A 23,496-nucleotide genomic window follows, 5' to 3' on the forward strand; every position below is an offset into this window, starting at 1 on the left:
AGGTATAATTAAACCCCCCCAAAAGGTGTGCTGCGGTCTGTAGCTCAGAAATCATGCCTCTTCAGAAATCATGCCTCTTCAGAAATCGTGCCTCTGAGAGGCCACAGAGCTGCGTGTGGCTACACCCTGAGGCATGTGGAAGTAAGGAACTGCCTGAGTGATGCAAGCAGACTGTGAAAATTGATAAAGGCTGCATGTGGGGCCTGGGGGAAGAGGCAGTGGGTGGAGAGGAGGGTCGGGCCGCGGGTGGTGGGTCGAAGGCTCCCGGGCGACAGTGCTGGAGCTCATTTGCTGTGAAGACCAGCCCAGATGTGGCTCCAGTGGAGGAAATGGGTATTCATTTGGTAGAACGTGCTTACATCATTTCGACAAATTTATCTAGAAAGATTCCAGGAGGAACTAGAGAAGCAAGTGGGCAGGTGAGATGGGTGGCAGGGACACACGCGTAGCCCAGGCCGGTGCTGTGACGCGTGCTCCGGGGCACGTGAAGCTTAAAGAGGGCAGGAGCTTTGTCGGGTGGAGAGGGCTGGAAGAGAAAACTGCAAGTGCCCAGAAGGAGTACAGGCCCCCCGGGCTGCTGCCGGGCTGCGCAGAAGGTGGCGCTGCTAGAGGAGCTGCCAGAGGCGGCTCTGGGAAGAGGAGGCCGCCTCTGAGGGCCTGAGCTTATGCTTTCCAGGCCGGACGGGCCTACCAGCAGCCACCTACTTAGAGGGTACACATTAAGCTGACCTTCTGCTGTGAATAATTGCTAGGAGATGGGAATAAAGCCCAGAACTGATCACTAGGGTGCTTCGATTCTGAAGACTGTTTATCACAATTATATAAATATCAAGAAATCCCTATTACTATTAGTTATTATAGTAAAATTCCATGCAGAACAAAACAAAACTATGTAAACACCACAGCACAGTCAGTTACCACCTTACACTTGAAGATTTTCAGTCTTGTGTAAAGATATGAAAAACGTGTTTTTTAATCTTAGCAGCTGGCCCCGCAGTTTCTCTGCAAAGGAGGGAGCTGTTTCTTCGGAGAGGACACGTGGATACACTGCCTGGGGGGGGCCGGCCTCGGGGCAGGTGTGGGGCGCCGGGCTCCCAGGAGGGGAGCCAGGGGAACGCTGGTTGTTCCTGCTTCGGAGGAAGAGGAGGAGGGGAAGTGGGGCGGAGGGCAGGCCGGTGCAGGGGCGGGGGCGGCGGGGGCGCGGGCTGCGGGGGCGGCCCGGGACTCGCCCCCCTCCCCCTCCTCCCTCCCTCCCTTTCCCCCCCTCCTCCCCTCCCCCCGCCCCTCTCCTCCTTCCTCCTCCTCCTCCTCTAAACGGAGCCGCATCTCCACGGTTCCACCAGGAAGCTCCCAGGGTCCAGGCCGAGAACACGGCGGCCCGTCGGGCGCGTCAGGGCAGCCGGGAGGGCCTCGGGTTTCCCGCCGGGGGCGCGCTGAGAACCGCCGCCCCCGCCGCCGTCTTGCTCCCCCTCATTTTTTTTCCACTGCCAAGTTCAGTTTAAAAACAAATACCTCTTGTCTCCCGCTGAGCTTTTCCGTGGGGGTCAAAGTCCTCACTCCCTAACTCAGGCTGGGCCGCAGACTTTCAAACGCTGGCGGTCTCGGCGTTCGCGCCTGAACGCCGGGGGCGGGACTTCCGCTTCCCGCGGGCCGCCGCGGCCGCGCCTTCCGGGACGCCGGGCGCGTGCTCCCCTCAAAGCCGCGGCGGGCTCTTCCGCCCCCCACCTGGGCGAAGACGGGGGGCGGCGGGGTCACGCCTGAATGTGATTTCTGGGCGAGTCGTGGGGAAAGCAGTGGTTCTGGACTCGCAGACGCCGTGCTGGGCTCCCTCTGCTTTCCCAGGCACGGGCCTGAGCGTTCGTCTCCCCGTTACAAAACAGAGGATGAAAGCCTGCCTTCAGAGTCGGGTCCGCGGCCCCCACAGCCGCTCCCTCCCGCAGGACAGAGCCGCGATAAAGTGACTTCACGTCAGATATCAGAAAGAATTCACTTCGTGAGCTGTCTTTATTTTAAACAAAGAAAACCTGATTTCTGTCTCCCATCTTTTTCTTTGAACGTTAAAATATATAATTAATTAAAACAAGAATTTACAAGACACATTTTATGCAGTGGGTAACTTGGAGGAGGTCTGTCATAGACTCCTTTGAATGCGGGCGCTCCCGGCTGTCTGAGATCTGTTTGGTTTGGATGTGCAAAACTGAAAATATCCAAGGAAGAGACTTTGAATTATTTAGTTCAGTGTGTAAGATTCCTGGGAATTCTGTTTGGAAAGAAGAAAGAAAGAATCTGGGCTTTGCAGTCAGGCAGACGTGGGTTAAATGACTGGATAAATTACTCGGCCTCTCTGAGCCGGCTTCTCGGGATGTACAATGAGGATGCGCGTCCTTGGCGGGATTGTCGTCAGAACTAAGGGTCTAAATCCAGCTGTTGTTCGCCCTACTAAATTAAACGCCTTCTGGTTTTTCACTGCTCCGCGCGCGAGCCTGGGGCCGTGCCCGGCATGGCTGTCTGAAGAGCTGGTTCCTTTGGCCGCGTGACCAAGCCTCTGCTCCTCGCCGGCAGGGGCTGGGTTCCGCCACCCTCCCAGGGTCGGGAGGTGCGGGGGCACGCCTGGCTCGAGGTGAGCCCTCAGCCCCGGAGCCCCCGTCCCTGCCCGCCCGAGAGCAGCTGCCAGAGCGCGAGGGGGCGAGGGGCACGAGGGGGCGAGGGACGCGAGGGGGCGAGGGGCAAGGGGCATGAGGGGGCGAGGGACGCGAGGGGGCGAGGGACGCGAGGGGGCGAGGGACGAGGGGCATGAGGGGGCGAGGGGCATGAGGGGGCAAGGGGCGAGGGACATGAGGGGGCGAGGGGCATGAGGGGGCGAGGGGACGAGATGTGAGGGACATGAGGGGGCGAGGGACATGAGGGGGCGAGGGATGCGAGGGGGTGGGGGCGAGGGGGCGAGGGACGTGAGGGGGCAAGGGGACATGAGGGGGCGAGGGACATGAGGGGGCGAGGGGCAAGGGGCATGAGGGGGCGAGGGACATGAGGGGGCGAGGGACATGAGGGGGCGAGGGATGCGAGGGGGTGAGGGGCATGAGGGGGCGAGGGACGTGAGGGGGCGAGGGGACGAGAGGACATGAGGGGGCGAGAGACATGAGGGGGCGAGGGATGCGAGGGGGTGGGGGCGAGGGGGCGAGGGACGTGAGGGGGCAAGGGGACATGAGGGGGCGAGGGACATGAGGGGGCGAGGGGACATGAGGGGGCGAGGGACATGAGGGGGCGAGGGATGCGAGGGGGTGAGGGGCATGAGGGGGCGAGGGACGTGAGGGGGCGAGGGGACGAGAGGACATGAGGGGGCGAGAGACATGAGGGGGCGAGGGACATGAGGGGGCGAGGGATGCGAGGGGGTGAGGGGCGAGGGGGCGAGGGACGTGAGGGGGTGAGGGGACGAGAGGACATGAGGGGGCGAGAGACATGAGGGGGCGAGGGACATGAGGGGGCGAGGGATGCGAGGGGGTGAGGGGCATGAGGGGGCGAGGGACGTGAGGGGGCGAGGGGACGAGAGGACATGAGGGGGCGAGAGACATGAGGGGGCGAGGGACATGAGGGGGCGAGGGGCATGAGGGGGCGAGGGGCATGAGAGGGCGAGGGGCGAGAGACATGAGGGGGCGAGGGACGCGAGGGGGCGAGGGACGCGAGGGGGCGAGGGACGCGAGGGGCGAGGGGCATGAGGGGGCGAGGGACATGAGGGGGCGAGGGGACGAGATGTGAGGGACATGAGGGCGCGAGGGGCGAGGGGCATGAGGGCGCGAGGGACGCGAGGGGGTGAGGGGCGAGGGGCATGAGGGGGCGAGGGACATGAGGGGGTGAGGGACATGAGGGGGCATGAGGGGGCGAGGGACATGAGGGAGCGAGGGGACATGAGGGGGCGAGGGACATGAGGGGGCGAGGGGCATGAGGGGGTGAGGGACATGAGGGAGCGAGGGGACATGAGGGGGCGAGGGACATGAGGGGGCGAGGGGCGAGGGGCATGAGGGGGCGAGGGACATGAGGGGGTGAGGGACATGAGGGGACATGAGGGCGCGAGGGACGCGAGGGGGCGAGGGACGCGAGGGGGTGAGGGGCGAGGGGCATGAGGGGGCGAGGGACATGAGGGGGTGAGGGACATGAGGGGGCATGAGGGGGCGAGGGACATGAGGGAGCGAGGGGACATGAGGGGGCGAGGGACATGAGGGGGCGAGGGGCGAGGGGACATGAGGGGGCGAGGGACATGAGGGGGCGAGGGGCGAGGGGCATGAGGGGGTGAGGGACATGAGGGGGCGAGGGGCGAGGGGACATGAGGGGGCGAGGGACATGAGGGGGCGAGGGGCGAGGGGCATGAGGGGGCGAGGGACATGAGGGGGCAAGGGGCGAGGGGCATGAGGGGGCGAGGGACATGAGGGGGTGAGGGACATGAGGGGACATGAGGGCGCGAGGGACGCGAGGGGGCGAGGGACGCGAGGGGGTGAGGGGCGAGGGGCATGAGGGGGCGAGGGACATGAGGGGGTGAGGGACATGAGGGGACGAGATGTGAGGGACATGAGGGGGCGAGGGATGCGAGGGGCGAGGGACATGAGGGGGCGAGGGACATGAGGGGGTGAGGGGACGAGATGTGAGGGACATGAGGGGGCGAGGGATGCGAGGGGGCGAGGGATGCGAGGGGGTGGGGGCGAGGGGGCGAGGGACGTGAGGGGGCGAGGGACATGAGGGGGCGAGGGGACGAGATGTGAGGGACATGAGGGGGCGAGGGATGCGAGGGGGTGAGGGGCGAGGGGGCAGGGGACGAGAGGACATGAGGGGGCGAGGGGACATGAGGGGGCGAGGGACATGAGGGGGCGGAGGGACATGAGGGGGCGAGGGGCATGAGGGGGCGAGGGGCATGAGGGGGCGAGGGACGAGGGACATGAGGGGGCGAGGGGCATGAGGGGGCGAGGGACGAGGGACATGAGGGGGCGAGGGGCATGAGGGGGCGAGGGGCATGAGGGGGCGAGGGGCATGAGGGGGCGAGGGGCGAGGGACATGAGGGGGTGAGGGACATGAGGGGGCAAGGGACGTGAGGGGGTGGGGGCAAGGGACATGAGGGGGAGGGACATGAGGGGGCGAGGGACGTGAGGGGGCAAGGGGACAAGGGACATGAGGGGGCAAGGGACGCGAGGGGGCGAGGGACGTGAGGGGACATGAGGGGGCGAGGGGACAAGGGACTTGAGGGCACAAGGGCGTGAGGGCTGCCAGGCATCCGAGGGCGCCGGTCGGGGCTCCAGCCCTCCTCTCCAGTCTCCCTCCGTTTCCTCCTCTTCCCGTGGCCTCTCCCCCTGGCGCACGCCGTCAGGAAGGGCGGCCCAGGCAGCTTCCAGGCGGGCTCCGGCTCCTCGGCGCCCAGCCCTGCGGGCCTCGAGCCTCCACCACGGCTTTGCTTTCTCGTCCAGGCTCCTGGACTGAAGAACGCGTGTGGTGGGCTCAGCGCTATGTACCTTCCACTGCTTAATAACCAGGGTGGTGGTTATTGTTAATTTTTGACACCGAACATTTTAAAAGCCCTGATTACTGAGAATCCTGGGGGCAAAGTTAGCTCCCAGGAAGGACCAGTGCTTAGCGTCCCTGCACGGCTCCTCTGCCTCCCACGGAGCTTCGTTTGCTTGCTCTGTCTCCTTGCCTCTTGTTTTAAATGTGCTGTACATAATAAATTACCCTGGGATTTCTGACTAGAGCAATTCCTGCTGCTTCTCTTTCACTGAACATTTAGGCAGGTGTCAAGTGGCTACTCATTTTTATTTAAACACAAAATATTTGACACAAATTAGTTTCTATTCAGGATCTACCACAAGAGAAGAACCATGTTTATGAGTCATGCCATACTTCTGCTCATTATACACATCTTAGCTTTGACATGTTTTAATCACTGTTACTACTGGGGTATATATATAAATACAGTCATACCTCAGTCCTCAACTGCTTTGAAACTTGTTGTTTACCGTCATTTGTTTGGTACCCGACACACAAGCTAGAATGTGGTGTCGGTGCCTGGTGACTCGCTCCCCTTTCCGCATGAAACAAAGGAGCATGCGTTAGTCACGTGGTAGCTCTTGCTCTGTGAACATCCCATTGCGGTCCTACCTTAGCTTCTGTGGTCATTTTGTGTATTTTTGCATTTTTTTTCTCATCACGGGTCCTAAGAAAATGAGCAGTGATAGCACTGAGCAGAAAAGAAAATTACTTTGCACCACCATTGAGCAAAACATAGAAATAACAGGTAAATATGAGCATGGTATTCGCGTGACGGATCTTGCTGGGTAATACGGTGTGCCTAGAGCATTGGTCTTCGCCGGCGCTAGGAATAAAGAAGCGATGAAAAGGCTGATGTTAAAGCAGCAACAAAGCAGCGTGCCAGATCCTCGAGGAAGTTGAAAAGCCGTTTTTAACTCTGGAAAATGAGAAGCAGTGAGCATGTGACAGCGTGTCAGAAGCCATCATATGTGAAAAAGTGAAAGTGTTGCCTGCCGATCTTTTGAAAAGCAAACCGGAACGGAGTGACGAGAGTGTTGAGGTTTTTAAGGCCAACCCCGGCTGGTCGGGTGATTTTAAAAGGAGGATCGGCACCGTAGGGTCGTGAGGCACGGCGAGGCAGCGGGTGCTAATACCAAGGCTGCTGAGGAATTCGTCAGTGAATTTCAAGACTATGCGGAGACTGAGGGTTTTATTCCCCACCAAGTTTTTAATGGTGATGAGACCAGAGTTTTTTGGAACAAAATGCCAAGTAGAACCTTCATCACAAAAGAGGAGAAGCATTACCAGGCCACAAGCCAATCCCTCTATTGTGTGGGAATGCTAGCGGGGCCTTAAAACTCGGGCCTCTACTGGTCTAGCATCGTGAAGCCCACGAGTTTTCAAGAAACGTCATGTCATAATAAAGCAAATTCCATGCATGTGATGTGGAGGCAAACAGCAAAGCGTGGGTCATGAAGCAATTTTTCACCAAGTAGATAGATGAAGTATTTGGTACCTTGGTGAAAAAATATTTGCTGGAGAAAGATTTGCCTGTGAAAGCTCTCCTGCCTTTGGACAATGCACTGCCCACCCTCCAGGCTTGGAGGATGACTACTGGGGGAGCTCGGCTTCATCACTGTAAGGCTCCTGCCCCCAACACTACTCCTTGTCCAGCCCATGGGCCAGCAGGTCATTCCAAACTTCAAAAAGTTGTACCTCAGGGCACTTTTCCAGAAGTGCTTTGAGATCACCTGACACCCAGTTGACACCCACAGAATTCTGGAATGAGCATTTCAGTGTCCTGCCCTGCCTGAACCCTGTTGATAAAGCCTGGAACCAAGTCTCTTATAGGACAATGGATTCGGCATGGGAGAACTGGTGGCCGGAAGCTTGGAAGGGTGTGAGGCTGACCCAAGCCTGCAGGTGCAGAGGGCAGCTGTGCAGGACGTTGTGTCTTTCGGTCAACCCCGGGGTCTGGAGGTCGATGCTGCTGGTTTTGAGGAGTCAGTGGAGGCACGTGGTGAAGAGCTCAGCACTGAGGAGCTGCGGGAACGGGAGGAGGGCAGCAACGAGAGGTGCTGAAGAGATTTCTTCAGGTGAGGAGGAGGTGAGGGAGGAGGCCCCGGGTTCCCTGAGAAAAGAAATGTGTGCAAAACGGGCAGAGGTTCAAAACTGCAGAGAAGGACCGTCCAGGCAAAGCTGTGACAAGCAGAAATGTGAGTTCAGTGAATGACTAGTTACACACTTGGAAGGAATTCTGTGTCAGAGCCTGTGGCACAAGTTGAAAAAAGGCAGAAAAGAGAACGAACTCAAGCGCAAGTGCCCGATGTTGCCCTGGAGGGGCTCTCCTGCCATGCAGCTCCGAGTGCCTCTCCTCCTCGCCACTCTCCTCCATCCCGTCAGGCCTGGCTCTTCTCAGTACAGGAAGAGGGAGGCTTTTATTTTACTTAAGTATTAATCTTTAAGTTTACTTCTCATGTAAAGTAATGATATACAACCCTATCTTTTTACGCATTGCCTTAAAAATGTGCATTGTCTTTGGTTTGGAATACATTACATTTATTTACATTATTCCTTGTGGGAAAAATTTGTTTTGGTACTTGTCATTTTTGGTATTTGTCCCGTTTCCTGGAACCAATTAATGATGAGTACCAAAGTACCACTGTATATATAAATAGAATTTTAAAATTAAATAGTATATATATCACATTTAGTAATATAGTATTTTACCACAGACTACTCTAGAAACTGATTTTATACGACATGGTGTTTGAAATACCAGTTCCCAATCATTACAGCTACTCAAACCTATGGCTTATGCACATTTGCAGCACATCCCCGCCTTGTATCACCTGCTTGGGGGCTGAATGCTGTCCTCAGGCTGGTCTTGGATTTGCATTTCAAAATCTGGTTAAGCCACCTTGTCTTCCTCTACAGCTGACAGTTTCACCCTGAGGTTTCAAACCAGGAACACAGACCAGTCTGTGGCTCCTTGAAAGCCGTGTTATTTCTCCCCACACCTCACCTCTACTTCTAGCAGAAGCTGAATGACCTCAAAAAAAAGAGGGAGTAGTCTGGAAGCGGATTTGGCCCAATGGACAGAGCGTCCGCCTACCACATGGGAGGTCCATGGTTCAAATTCAGGGCCTCCTGACCCATGTGGTGAGCTGGCCCACGCACAGTGCTGATGCGTGCAAGGAGTGCTGTGCCACGCAGGGGTGTCCCCGCGTAGGGGAGCCCCACACACAAGGAGTGCAGCCCATAAGGAGAGCTGCCCTGTGCAAAATAAGCGCAGCCTGCCCAGAAATGGCGCTGCACACGCACAGAGCTGATGCAGCAAGATGACACAACAAAGAGACACAGATTCCAGGTGCCACTGAAAAAAATACAAGCAGACAAAGAACACACAGCGAATGGACAGAGAGCGGACAACCGGGGGCGGGGGGGAGTGGTAAGGGGAGAGAAATAAATAAAAAATGGAAATAAAAAAATATTTAAAAGATGGGTAGTGGTACTTCCCACGGGTTAGCCAGAGCAGGGAGCCTGCAAGGTGACCAGGCTGGCCTGGCCACGGGAGGACAGCAGCGCCCCCTTCACGAACTCCCAGATGGGTCCTGGGGCCTCGGCCACCCCCCAGGAACTCTGAGCCCCTCTCCTCTGGGTCGGACCTCCCCGCATCCGCCTGCACCTCCACTTGCTGTGCGGTCCCCAGCCTGTGCTCGGGCAAGTTACTGGGCAAATTTAAGCCACCTCTACAGCTAAAACAAAAAATGTCTGACTTTATAATTCGCAAGCACAAAAAGCCATATTGATGTACACTATTACCGTATTGCCCTTGAACCGGAGGTCATAAAAAGAGTGTCGAGGCCTCCCTAGTGAGGGCCATCGCCCCTCTGCCCCCTTCGTGGGAGGAGTGAGGAGATGAGCAAAGGAGCCCTGCATCCTTCAGGGGCAGTCGATGTGCTCAGGAGTCGTCCGGCCGGCCTGCACCCACCCCCGCTCCTCACCGTCCCCCGTCTGCTCTCCTGACTGGCCCCCGGGCTGACCCAGGGCTCATCTCAAAGATCGTTTGTAGGTTTTCTGCAGATAACTAGAGAACCAGGCAAAATCCAGTTGGGGAGTGAGAAACACGGGAACGGAGGGGAATTGGAAGGTGCACGCTGCCCCGCTGTCGCTCTGCTCAGCCCCGGTGGCCGCCTGGCCTTGGCGCTGTCTTTTCTGGGCCAAATGACAGACGTCCAGCCTGAAGACAGGAATTTTCTGATCCTGCTTCAGAGTCCACCCGAGAGTTTGCTTTGGCCGTGGCCCTCAGACGGCGGACGGAGGAGCCATTCGTGTTTACTCATTTACTCCGATAACTTTCGGGCCTGGATGGGCACCAGAGGTGCAAGACAGGCCCTGCCCTCTGCCCTCGAGGAGCCGGCAGGCGAGGACAGCTCAGCCGAGGAAAGGATGATGCCAGGTGTCTGGGTTCAGGGACAGGGAGCCTGGAAGCCCGCGGGGCCCTTGGGGTGTGCTGGGCTCTAGGCGCCTCTTCTCTTGGGAAGAGTCGAGTGTGCGAGCCAGGAGCTCAGGGGAGACGGGGAGAGAGTTAGGTCAGCAGCTGAAACTTTAGGTGCAAATGCCCAGGAAACGAGCCAAGAATACTGGAGACTTCCAACATGTAAAGTGTTGTCTTACATTTCTTTTCTTCTATTTCCGCCCATTTAAAAACATTGTTAACAACATATGCAGCCCTTACCGTATTGGGTAAATATCTCTAGAAAAAGAATAGTAAATTCAACTGTTGCAAAAAACATTTAAATTATCTAATTTCACCCCTTTTTGTAGGAAAGGAATACCCTTTGTGAAAATGCTTCACTAATAGAAATTCTGGAAAATTTCATGGCCCTTCAGGAAACTGATGGCAATAGCACATAGATTTGCACATATGTAAAGGTTATTTATTGTTTGTAAGAGCAAAAGACTGAAAAGATTATATCAGCATGGTTCATCTAGAAATGGACTATAATACAACCATAAAAAGGTTGAGGAAGTTTTTCATGTACTGATTTGTAACACACACACACACACACAGACTCATATACAGTGAAAGAAAAGCAGTGGTGTTTGTAGACTTTGCCAACTGTGTAAGACAGGGACGGGGAGGAATATATTTGCGTAGTGTGTGTATATTTGCTTGCATCCATATAAAATATCTGTGGAAGTGTGCACAAGACCTGGCAACCTTGGTTGCCCTTGAGGAGAGAGCTGGAGATCTGCGGAGCAGATTTTTTCACAGTACCTTTGTAACTTTTCAATATTGAATGTGTAGAGAAGTAACCAATTCGGAGACAAACTTATTAAAAGAGAGAGACATGGACAGACAGAAGAAAACCACTAAAGAGCTGTAGGAAAATGGCCTTGAGGAAGAATCCCAGGTAGGATAGAAGCTTAGTAAAATCTGCCTTGACCAGTCTGGAGTTGCTCAGAAATGAGAATAGCCCACTTGGAAAGACCCAACCATCTGATAGACTTGTCCTTGTTTCTAAGTCTGTCTGTGGGAAGACTTGCAGGGGGACGGGAGGGGGCGGCTCACAGCAAGGTACAAAGATTGGTGAGAAGGAAACGGCTCGGGACCCATCAACCAGGTGGCTGGACGCTGTCGACCAAGGTCAGGACTCGTCACTTCCCCTGCTCTCCCTCAGCTCCTGTTCTCTCTCTTGCCGGGGGTCACTCAAGTCTTAAAATGAGGAGGGTCTGCCGGCTGCCTTCCAGGGACAGCGAGGAGGGAAGGATATAGCTGCCCTTGAGCAGGGGAGAGACCCCTAACGGTCAGGACAGGTGGTGACGGCCGCCGAGAGCAGAGGAGCGCAGGCCACGTCCCGAGGACGGGCACAGCTGGAAGGAGAGCTGGAAGGACGGCCCAGCCGGCCCGGGGACCGGGCGCCTCAGGGACAGCGACAGAGGAGCTTTGCCTCTCGGCAGGTGAGGGGATGGCGCCCACGCGCGTATCTCACAGAGCCGGGCTTTTTCTTCACTCGACAGGTGTTATTTTATCTTCTTTGTTACTAAAAGAGAAGAAAACATTTTTTTTCAGATAGCAGCAAGAACACAAAGGAACAATCTTATTTTTTCTCTTACCTTTTGCTGATCTTAAAACAACACAGGAAACTTTAAATGAGGGAAAATTATCTACTCCCATTTCCTCCCCTCCTTTCTCTTTGATTCTGACAACTTACTACCTTTAGCCCCAGTTTTGCCAAACTTTTTCCCAGAAAAATCACCACGTAGTATAAGCAGGCACCTGTGATCAATAAAGTGTTAGATGCCAGCTTTGCACTCAAGGAACTTGTAGTCTCACGGGGAGAGAAATAACGACGTTCAGAAATGACGACGGATGTCCAGGAGCAGGTGTTAGATGTTAAGTCGGCCTCACGACTTGGGGGGTCTAGATGATGGGGAAATTCCTGAGGTGGAGCCGCTCAAGCTTCTTGCAGAAGGGGCACCTTGAAGGACGGGTTAGATGTAGAGGACTAAGAGACCTTCAGGCAGAGCAGGGCTGAGGAAGACGGAACCGTGAGAGGGGCCAGTTAGCCGGAGTGGCGGCCTGAGGCTGCGGGCATTTCTGATTCAATGAAAGTCCAAGATGGGATTTCCCCAGGTTAATAGAAACCCTGTAAACACAGGCAAGCAAACCAGTCAGAACTCGGGGACCCGTAATGAGTGCTCTGGTGGGACAGCTGCGACCTGCCCCTCGGTGTGAAGTAACGGGTGGGCTCTCTTCACGCCGCAGGAGCCAGGTAAGCCGAGCTTCGAGGACGCGTGGCTCTCCAGCCCTCCAAGCTCAGGGCATCTCATTTCTTTTTCTTCCTGTCTCCATTCTCTCCTCGCCCCTCCCTGCGCACCGCCAGGGTTCAGAAGAACTCCTTCCTCACCGCGAGCTTCGGCCGGCGTGCCAACAGCGGGTGTGCGTGCACGCGCAGAGGCAGAGGCCGGTGCGGGGCTGCGCCCGCCCGCGCCCAGGTCCCAGGCCCAGCTCTGCCGCCCATCCGCTCTGCGGCCCCGGGCTGCCTCGGACACGGCCTGGGCCCTGGTTTCGTTCGTTTTGTAAAATGGAGATGGTAATTCCTCCCTACCTCCCTCATAGAATTTTCTTGAGCTTCCAATGAAATAACATTTGTGAAAGCACTTTGGAGACTGAAGAACTTATGAGTAGCTCCAGGTGAAGGCTGCCTGGGGGCAGAGAGGAGTAAAATTGGGAATTCTCACAAAATCCCATCTAGGCCCATGATTTTATGAAATTGCTTTAAATCATTCAAATAAGTGTGATATTCGCTTCTTCGATGTTTTAATGGCTTTCACCCTAATGATACCTTTTTCTTCCCTAGATATCCATAAGTGCGGGACCCCATGCCCTGCGAAAAGTTCCAGCTCATCTCGATGGGACATGTCAGCACGTGGTGGGATTCCCAGCCACCGAAGCAGCCACTAAAATTCTCACGCGGCATCTCCAGCGACACTCGGGGGCTTCAGTCTCTACCTAGCCAGGCGCCAGAACCAAAGCTGATTTACGACCGGGAGACGGCTTTTGTAGAAAGGGCACGCCTTTCCCTCGAAAGGGATGTTATGCCTGTTTGAAAACTGAATTTTCCTTGGCCCCTCTGTGAGAAACTCTTCCCGTTTAAGTACCTTCATGTGAGAGCGAGCACTACAGCCTCAAGTAAGAGGTGTCCGCAGCCTAAAGGCGGTGCACTGGTGACCGTGAGTAGACATGCAGTGGACACCACGGGCTTGGCGCAGAGGCCTGTGGGCGCACTCGGGCCAGAGGACGCAGCCCCCCGGCCGCGCGAGCGCGTTCTGGAGGGGCCGCTGGCTTGCTCTGGCAGGGTTGAGAGGACCGACAAGGGACGGGAAGCCCCCAGAAACCCGCCCGCGGGAGCCTTCCTCACCTGCCCGGCTGGGCCGCCCAGCGGGCGCGTGGCGCAGCGCAGCAGGGCGCGGCCGAGGCCCCTCACCTGCAGTCGGCCTCCCAGCTGCCTTCCTGTGCTCCAGCCGGCGGGGACTCAGCCTCAGGGCTGAGCTGAGAGGAGGCCGGGGTCTGGGTGGAGGTCTGGGTGGGGGCGGGGCGGGTACGATGGAACATGGGGAGTAACCAGCAAAACGGGGGGCTGTGTCCATTTCCAAAGGAGAAACTACAGGAGACGTTCAAGCAGTGAAAGGGACCTCAGCGCGTGACTGGGAAACAGGGTCTGCGACACAGCTGCAGAAACGAGCCGTGCATCCTAGGCCAACCCTACTCATGCAACCAGCTCAAGTCCCCATGCACCTGAGGCAGAAGGCACCTTTCTAGTTTACTTGTCACCTGGGTAAAGCAGAACTGGAGAGGGACAGTCGAGGAGGTTGAACACGTGTGTTCTTATGCTACGTGCGGTCGTATGTATACACATGACATTCTGGGAAGGCCAGGCGGAGCCTGCGTCTCCCTCGCGTCCCAGCCTTGCGAGCCTCACAGCGTCGCTTCCCCGTGTCCGTGCCCTCCGCAGACACGCACACGTGTCTGTGCAACGCTGGTGTAAACGGTGACTTGGGAGCACCTCTAGGATGTCCGAACGACTGTCGGAGGGCCAAACAAGACCCGTTTCATGTTACTCGTTTGCACCATCGCAGTGAAGCTGACCAGGGGCTCTGAGGCCGAGAAGGAAGAAGATGCAGCCCCAGAGCGCGCTGTTGGGCGAAGGGCGGCCGCCAGGAAGGTCCCTGCTGGGGAGTGCGCCCTCGCGCTCTGTCCCAGTGAGAGGCGCCCAGTCAGCCGGGCTGGCCTGCACGGAGGGGCCCGCCCCGAGTCCTGATGCCCTCTCTATGTCAGCGGTCGGTCACTGCGGGAAACCGCGAGAGGGCCCCACCGCGGCGAGCCCCAGCCCCATCGTCCGTCCGTGGAACGAGCCGGGATCTTCTGTGACAAGGACATATCGAGAGGAAGAAGGGCTCCGTCAGCGATGGTGGCTGCGCCCCGGTGTACCCCCAGTGCTGAGCTGCTGCGTCTGATGGTCGGTGGTTTCTTGAGGAGCTGCCATTGATCAGCACGCGTGGGAGAGTGGCCTCTGGTCTCACGGCTCCCTGGCCCGCTCAGCAGAGTGAGAACTTCCCTACCACGGCGGCAGGCTGGCGACAAGCGGGTGGCGGCAAGTCAGAGCCGCCCGCGGCCTCTGCACCTCTCATCTGGGCTCTGTCACAGGTTCTCACGGCACAGTGGCCGGAGTCTAAGCACAAATGCCCCGCGAAGGCCAGGTACGGTCTGCGTCACCTTTTACATCCTCGCCGTGGAGTCCCACAGCGGCACTTCCCCGTGCCCTGCTGGCCACAGAGTCCTGTCCAGTTTCGAGCAAAGGGGACGTAGACTAAGAAGAGCTGCAAGGTTCTGGATGGTTCTGGAAGAATATGGGGGCGGGAGACACTGCGGCTGCCTTTGGAAGGTGCTGTCTGCCCCACGCCCGTCCCCTGCATGGCCCTTACCCACCCTTGGTGCATCTGCAAAGTGACACGATCTGGACCGACAACTGGTCATGCAGGGGTGGGCTGATCCTGATACTAATTCTAGAGAGACCAGACTACGCGAGGCTCTGGGAGCAGACGGAGAACTCAGTGCTCCTGCCCGCGAGGAGCTTATGCCAACAGGAAAGACAAAGCAGCCTCTAGATACAGGACAGCGGAGAGGGGAGGTGCTGTGAGCTCTCAAGGAGGCAGCAAAGAGCCGCCCTGTGGAGCTGCTGAAGAGCTGTCCAAGCTGAGGGCCGAGGTGATTAGTCAAGAGGTGGGGCAGACGAGGGCCTGAGGCCCGGGCAGCCGGTGTCGCCCGGTGGTTGAGTGCCCGCTTCCCACATGCGAGGTCCTCGGTTCAATCCTCGGTACCTCCTGGAAAGAAAAAAAAAAAGATACACAGGGACCCCAGGCAAACCTCGGGCAGCCAGCCATCCTGGGTTGCCCAGAACTGTCCTAGATTTAGCACCGAAAGTCCTGCATCCAGGAAAGCCCTGAGTCCCTGTGATTTATCGCTGGGATTGTAAATAGCCCAGAATAGCTGCAGCTGTAGAGGAGCTGAGAGGGGCAGGCCTGATGAGGGAGAAAGCTGAAGAGTAGACAAGGGACCAAAACAGAACCGAGGGCAGGTAGCCGAGCGATCTGGGGTTTAGTAGGGAGTGGCTGGCTGCGAGAGCCCTGGCTGCTGGGCAGCGCAGGTGGGGCAGGGCTGGGGGCCGGGAAGCCACTGCAGCCTTCCGGCAAGACCCAAAGCTGACGTGCAATAGACGGTGGAGGGCAGTGGAGAGAAGTAGAAACCAGAGGGTTTAGAGGATCTTAAGGAGAAATAACAGAACTTAGGAATTTAGACGTGGGCGTTGAGAGAGAAGTGACATCAAGGATAATCCCAGATTTCTGACATGGGCAACTGGAAGAAGTCCTGGGAAGTAACGAGGATGGTCTGGAAATGGCTTCCTCACACGAGAGCACAAAGCGGCGAGTCTTCCGCTTGCATCAGCTCTTTTAACTTAAAAGTCACCTCAGAGGCTGAGGCACCCATGAAACTCCCAGGAACTGCAGGGAAGGAGGAGGTCTGGGGTAGGGTGTGGCTGGCGGATCCATAAATGAGATACTCTTTAACTTTTTTTTTTTTAAGATTTATTTTTTTTGTTTCTCTCCACCCCCCCAGTTGTCTGTTCTCTGTGTCCATTCATTGTGTGTTCTTCTGTGTCCTCTTGCATTCTTGTCAGCGGCACTGGGAATCTGTGTCTCTTTCTGTTGCGTCATCTTGCTGCATCAGCTCTCCATGTGTGCGGCACTATTCCTGGGCAGGCTGCACTTTTCTTTCATGCTGGGCAGCTCTCCTTACAGGGAGCACTCCTTGCACGTGGGGCTCCCCTACACAGGGGACACCCCTGCATGGCACGGCACTCCTTGCGCACATCAACACTGCGCATGGGCCAGCTCCTCACGGGTCAAGGAGGCCCGGGGTTTGAACCGCAGACCTCCCATGTGGTAGGCGGATGCCCTATCAGTTGAGCCAAATCTGCTTCCCCCATGTGCTGTGTCTTATTTAATCTTCAAGAGAAACCTTAGAGGAAGTAGGTTCTCTTATCCCCATTTTATAGATGGAGAATTCGGCATAAAGTAATGCGCTGAAGGGGGCCCCAGCCACAAAGACGCAGAGCTGGGGTGTAAACCCAGATTTGTTTGACCCCGAAGAACTTTTTCCACTATGTAGCTTCCGCAGTGATGCTAGTCTTCACATGATTAGAGGATTGTTTTCCACCTGCTGTCGTGCCTCGGCTCCGGCTCGTTCAACATTCGTGCTGGAAAGAGGCGTCGACAGCACGTGGACTAGAGAAGGTCGCCACCAGGAGAGGGGACCGGCACGCACTGGCCCCGAGCACGGGCGCAGGCTGCATCCAGGACCGCGGGGAGTCCTGAATCCTTTGTAATGTGTCCCTGAACTTACCGTACTGGATTCTCCTTTTGTTTTCCCTTAGACTTAAGAACAAAAACCTAAAACCAAAGGACCTGTATACATCCCTTGAGCAGCAGGGCCGCTTGGGGCCGAGGTGGGCTTAGGAGATGAACCGCAGAGAGCCAGGGGGGCCCTGCAGAGCCGAGTGGACACGGCAGTGCCCGAGCCACCACCACTGGCTCGTACAGGGAGCAGGGCTGGCTGCAGGCCCCGGAGCCCGCGAGCTGCCGGGAGGCGCGGCCGCCAGAGCCCCCAGCTCCTGCGCACCTGCGTGTCCACAGCTCCGTCCCCTGTGGCCTCCGCGTGCGCCTGAGTTCCTCCTCCAGCTGGAAGGTCTCGGAGGATGCTTGTCTCCCTCCCTGCACACCCCACGTCTCCTCTTAGGTGGCTGCTCGCCAGCAGTGAGTGGCCGCAGCAGAACATCCCAGAAGACGAGCTGTTCCTCCTGGCGGGTGCGGGCGGGTGGGTGCTGTGGCTCCCGCTGGACTCCCGCTCCTCCTGGGAGAGGTTTTCAGGAATTTTTAAAATTTCTATCGACATCTTTAGGGAAATAGTTATTCAACTTGGGTCTTTGATTCTGTTCAAATCAACCAAACAAAATAATCAGTGTCAGTTTTTGAAGAACTTACAGTCTAAAGAAGCATACAAAGAAGTAACCCCATGTGCAGTTACCCACCCAGGCAGGGAGTGCAGAGGGCGAGGTCAGGGTCGGACTTACGGCGCGTCAGAGAGAAGCTGGTGGCACCCCCTGATCCGTAAATGTCTTCCTCATGCTGCAGAGGCTTCTCGGGTGCCCTACGCTCTCCTTCTTGAATGTTCTTTCTCTCCTTGTGTTTTGCATATTTCTCATATCTTCCGTTCTCTGGTCCCTGCCCTGACTTTACCCAAATCCTGATTTTTCTATGGCATTGTTAGATGACGGTGCCTTTCCCATATATCATTAACACGTTTGAACCTTGAACAGCTAAGGTGCTTTTTCCACAGTTTACAGCTGAAGAAGCCGAGCTCCAGCCGCCCAGGATGGCCCACATCCGCGCGCAAGGCGACCGTCCTCCTGCGTCGCCCCGAGGCCCGCGGGCCCACACCTGCCGGGCGCGCCGCCTTTGCGATGCCTTCGCCCTGCTCTGGCCGTGCTTTCTCCCCATGGCTTCTCGGGGAGCAGGTCCCCTGCCGTCATGGCCTTTCTTCATCGTGCACGTCCCACCCCGCACCAGTAAGAGCCGAGCCAGCCACAGCCCCGCGCCCCTGCTGCGCTCCGTCTCTAGAATGAGCCAGTCCCTGTCCACCCTCATTCTAGCGGAACACAAAGCAGGTTGGCGAGGAAGCCCGAGTGTCTCTTACACAAGCCTCGTCTGCCCCAGCACTGGAAGAGGGAAGGGTCTCGAGGACCCTGAGTGAGTTCAGACAAAAGTCTCGGCAAGGCTGCCATGGCCACCGCCGTCTCCCCAGGGGCCATCCCAGGACCTCGCCCTCTCGGTTAAACCTCCTCTTTCACTGGTCTTACATTCTTTACTCCACACTTTACAACTGGTCTAAAAATGTCATCCTTTGCCCCGGGCATGTTCCTCTCCTTTAAATTACTGAAGACTTTCCAGCCATGTAGGCCTGCGTTTGTCTGCTGTTCTTCAGTATCCACTCCCCGTAGGCCCACCAGCCTGGTTCCGGTCCTGACCCTCGCGGAAGCCGCGTTCTCAAGGCCGCGCGTGGTCCTCCCCGCCGTGCTCTTCAACGTCCTTCCTCCGTCTCGTCCTCCTTGCCCTCTCGCAGCAGGGGCGTGGTTGAGTGTTTTCCTTCCTGAGGCCTCCCTCGCTCTAGCGAGTGCTGCAGCTGCTGCTCTCACGTTCCCTCCTTTGCCTGCTGATGTCTCCAGTTCCGAGTCTTCCCCCTGTGCCCTAGCGGTGGACTTGCCCTTGAACTCGGAGCGACTCTCCCTGCTCATCTGAGCGTCTCTCCTCTCAGGCTTGGCCCTCAGCCCGTCGTAACCCATTTTGACGAAGACTCCCAAGTCGCTGTCCCCCGTCCGAGCATCGCTCGTCTTAGCCCACACGTTCCCCTCCTCACAGAGGTTTCCACTTCGGGTGTCTTGCCATTACCTCACACTCACCGGCCAAGGACGTTTGGTTTATGTTTCAAACATCGAATGGGGAGGGAAGAATCTTAGGTGCGGTGCTTCTGATAGAGCCCCCCAGCCTTGGGGGGGCCCTTTAACTGCCGTGAGCCTCAGTCTCCTGATTTGGGAAAAGATGCACGAAGAACAAGTGAGAAATGCACACACACATGCTGGCACATGATTATACACACAGCTACACACACATGTACACAGTCACACATGCTTACACGTGCTCGCATGCTTACACATGTACACACATACATGCTCACACACACATGATATAAACTCAAGGAAAACAGCGGTTCTGAGGCACGTCAGAGCAGGGATGCGCCCTCTCGGGGTCAGAGGCCGTCCCTCCTCTCAGGGCACCACCGAACACCAACAGCCTTTAAGGTGGCCTAGAAATGTGCTCCGAGAGCAGGGGAGCTGCCGGGGCGGCTGGGCGCCTGCCGGGCCCGTGGGAGCGGAAGCACATCCGATTCCCGGGCCCGGCCGTCTGCCCACTTGTAAAGGAGACTCTCACTCCGCCGCGTCCAAAGAACCAAGAGCCGGTAGAGAACTGCGAGCCCTGGCAGGGCACCGATGTGTGCTCTGGGAAAGGTGCAGCCCACCCAGGATGACCAAAGTGATCCTGTTTTAATATGTATTCCCAGTACTCTCAACTCTCTCCGGATGGGGCTCAATTCTGCCGCCCCAGCACATCGGAGGGAAATGACTGCTGTTGGATCCCCGGCGCCCTGGGGCGGCGATTCTGGAAGAGAACATCACCTTGCAGCGGGTGACCTGCGAGAACTCAGGAGAGCCTGCGCCGGGTTGAGGTCCCACCTCCGTTACGAGGCCGTCTTCACGGCAGAGCCCGCCTGCACCATGGGGACACACCAAATAACCGATTCTTCACGAGTCCCCGTCCATTGACAATTAGTGTACCTAACAAGGAAACCACTTTTTGTGCTCAATACATAAGCCGTTTATTTTCCAGACCCTACGAAGGTTTCTAAAGACATGATCAGTGCAACCAGGGGAACTATAAGGCTACAAGTCTTACAGACGAGAAAGCATCAGGGCCCTAAGCCCCAGTCTGCATTTTACTGATGTTAAGAACAGTTGGGTAGTGGATTTGGCCCAATGGATAGGGCGTCTGCCTATCACATGGGAGGTCCAAGGTTCAAACCCCGGGCCTCCTTGACTGTGAGGAGCTGGCCCATGCACAGTGCTGATGTGCACAAGGAGTGCCTTGCCACGCAAGGGTGTCCCCCGCGTAGGGGAGCCCCACACGCAAGGAGTGCACCCCGTAAGGAGAGCTGCCCAGCGTGAAAGAAAAGTGCAGCCTGCCCAGGAATGGCGCTGCACACACGGAGAGCTGACACAACAAGATGACGCAACAGAAAGAGACACAGATTCTGGGTGCTGCTGACAAGAATACAAGCAGACACAGAAGAACACACAGCAAATGGACACAGAGAGCAGACATCTGGGGGAGGAGGGGAAGGGAAGAGAAATAAATACAAATCTTTGGGAAAAAAAAGAACAGTTGCAGCTCAACAAAATCAGTGTGGGGTAGCATGATTAAAGTTGCTGTACGCCCTGAAGGAAGAGTGAGGCTTGCACAGGCTAGGAGAGCAGCAGACAGGACAGAGGTAGGAGAGCCTTTGCTACAAGGGGTGAAGGCGCTACCTGTGCTGACGGCGGATGGAAAGGGCGGATGGTGGGGGGATGATGCACAACATCTGAGCTGGCTGGAGTAAGGAGCTTTTGTTGGTTGTTGCACAGAAAAGGGATACAACGAAAGAAGCATTTAGGAAGATGAGTGGGATGCAATAGATTTGAGAGGCAAAAGGTTCCTGGTAGGTGAATTGATTAAGAAACTGCAGGAATAACTCAAGGAGAAGATGGTGAAGGATTGGATTAGGGATGGGGACCCTGATGCTGAGATGAAATGGATAGTTTAAAAGAAGAAACGGTCCTGGTGACAAAATACAATGGGGTGGCGAGTTGGTGGATCAAGGAAGAAAAAGAGTCCACAATGATTACAGAGTCTGTAAAGGGTCTATGCAGACTTCAGAAGACTGGTGGTAATGTTCTACATACAGCATCTACACTGAAATTGCTGCATGCGGTTAAATAGAGTAAATTAAAGTGTGGCAGGTTTTTCAGTCTATCACATGGTGACTTGTGGATGTTTACACAATAACATTTTTATTCTTGGATCACTGGGTTTATTTTCGGGTCACTTCCCTATTTAAACATGTATGTCATCTCCGCTCCTACAACCTGGGCCGATTGAGTCAGCTTCCGCTGAGCACAGGTCCAGAATCCTGTGCACCCCAAACCCGCCTCCTCAACAAGGCCCCCACCGCGACTCATACGCTCATTCAAGTATGAAAAACAAGGAACTCTGTCCTACAGAGCAAAGTTAAACTCCTCAACCTGGCAAAGCTCTCCAATAGCTTTTCAGCCTTATTTTCTCTTACTCCAAATCATGAACCCTCTGTTTCCAAGGTAATTGGAGAAAAGGGGTATAAAGGGGTATTGTTGCATCGACAAGTAATAGGAAATGAGTTAAATGCAGCTCGACACCACAGAAAGTGAGGATCCTCAGGATCCAGAGTGGCAAAAACAGTAAGTGCCTTTAGGTTTCAGATGTTTTCACCAAATAGAGAGTAGATTTGTTCCTTTAAGATTAGGTGGGATTTTGGCACACAGTAGTGAGCAGGGGCGGAGTTCCAGGGAGATGGAACCACAAAAATGCATAGGTGAACAGAGATTAGAACAATTAGAAAAGTTTGGCTGAAGCCCAGGATTCAGGAAGGGGAGGAGAAGGTGAAAAGGTTGGAAAACCCCGAGGGGAGGCCCAGGCAGTTAGACTTTGTTCTGCAGTTCAGTGTTTTCTCGTCTTGTCCAAGATGAGTCTTTGATAGATTTCATTCCATCATAAAAATAGAAGCAATTTTAATAAAGGATCTGACTCTACAATTGACAGGCATTTAAAAAATCAAAGTACAAGCACGGGCTCATGAGAAAACCAAACTGTTAAAGTGAACAAGATCTGCTTTGCCAAATCTTTGTTCTTACTTATTTTCTGCTTGTTCATCCTTTTTGTCATCTGCTTATATTGGCAGACAAAATTTGGATCCTCACTTCTGTGGAAAACAAGTATGGGAGAAAAAAACAAAATAACGATAACAAAAAAACCTTATAAGCTGAGAAAATTCCACCTATCAGCTTCTTTCCTCTGTAATTGGGACAAGGTCATGGTTGTTTGAGACGAGGCAGGACACCTGGGTTCAACACTCACCAGCCGTGCAGGGAATGCGGATCAGGCCGCGCTGCGGCCGCAGAAGCATGGTGTGCGCGGCCAGGCACACTGCTGCGGTAACCATGTCAGGACGGGCTGGTGAAGGCGCCAGCGGAGAAAGCTCAGTCGGAGTTTACAGCAGCAAGAAGCAGCGTTCCCGGGCGAGATGTGCTCGGCCTCCGCTCACACAGTACTTCTGGTCACACGAATCCTTTTCACAAACACTCATTTAATCCTTAAAACAATACATAGGGCCATAAAAACAAAAAATAAATAAAACAAGGTAGAGGTGTAATTAAAACGGCAGCTGGGTGAGACGTTTGAAAAAGAAGAATTGATAGGAGTTAGCAGTGGGATGGTGAGGAAGGGAGTGGAGGTGCAAACTACAGTCTAAACGTGGGTGACGGAACTAGAGGGAAAGCTGGGTTGGTTGACAAGTAATAGGAAAATGAATTAAATATAGTTCAACAGCACAAAACATGAGGCTCCACAAGGTGGTGTGGTGATGAGTTACATTTTCTTTTTTTTCTTTTGAAACCCATTCAAATTTTGCCTGTTGTTTCAATAATGTCCTTTGTAGCCAAAGGGTCAATCCAGGATCACACAGTGCACCCAGCTTTCAAGTCTTCTGCATGTCCTCAACCTAGAACAGTCTTCAATTTCCCTTGACTTTCATGTCCTTGGCCTTTTAAAACACTGCAGACTACCACCCCTCAGTTGGGGTTTGTCTGATTTTCTCATGCTTCTTCCCAGGTTATGCATTTTTTACTAGAACATCACAAGTGATGCTGTGCTTTCTGTGCCTATCAGGTGGCAAGCAATGTCCATTTGTCCCATTATTGGTGGTTTTACTTTAATTATTTAAGACGGTATTTGCCAAGGTTCTCCAGTGTGAAATTACTCCTTTCTCCCTTTTCTAATGACTAAAATATTCTGTGAAGACATACTTTGAGCCCACACAAAATTTTGCTCCTTGTCCCAGTTTCACCCATTAGTTTGAGCACATATAGATATTTCTCACCTGAAACAATTATTACTAAGATCATTGCCAAATGGTGATTTTCTAATTCCATCATTCCTTCTATGTTTATTAGTTGTCATTCT

General features: G+C 55.2%; 1 protein-coding gene and 1 long non-coding RNA gene across 3 annotated transcripts in view; one reads left to right on the forward strand and one right to left on the reverse strand.

Moving 5' to 3' along the window:
• Positions 1 to 1,635, reverse strand: part of LOC131276026 (uncharacterized) — a 55,859-nt gene extending 54,224 nt beyond the window's left edge. The window contains exon 1 of the long non-coding RNA XR_009183513.2: positions 1,513 to 1,635. This is a non-coding gene — a long non-coding RNA (uncharacterized lncRNA). The remainder of the gene's footprint in view (positions 1 to 1,512) is intronic.
• The window catches only part of FBXO16 (F-box protein 16), an 86,428-nt gene extending 65,124 nt beyond the window's left edge, over positions 1 to 21,304 (forward strand). For both annotated transcript variants that reach the window (XR_011647420.1, XM_058288080.2), the window contains one exon: positions 12,876 to 21,304. Coding sequence is in view for 1 of the 2 variants with exons in the window: in XM_058288080.2 (XP_058144063.1) it covers positions 12,876 to 13,031 (156 nt within the window). In the remaining variant the exon portion in view is untranslated. The remainder of the gene's footprint in view (positions 1 to 12,875) is intronic.
• Positions 21,305 to 23,496: the final 2,192 nt, after the last annotated feature.

Source organism: Dasypus novemcinctus, chromosome 25 (assembly GCF_030445035.2).
Source record: "Dasypus novemcinctus isolate mDasNov1 chromosome 25, mDasNov1.1.hap2, whole genome shotgun sequence".
Taxonomy (NCBI): domain Eukaryota; kingdom Metazoa; phylum Chordata; class Mammalia; order Cingulata; family Dasypodidae; genus Dasypus; species Dasypus novemcinctus.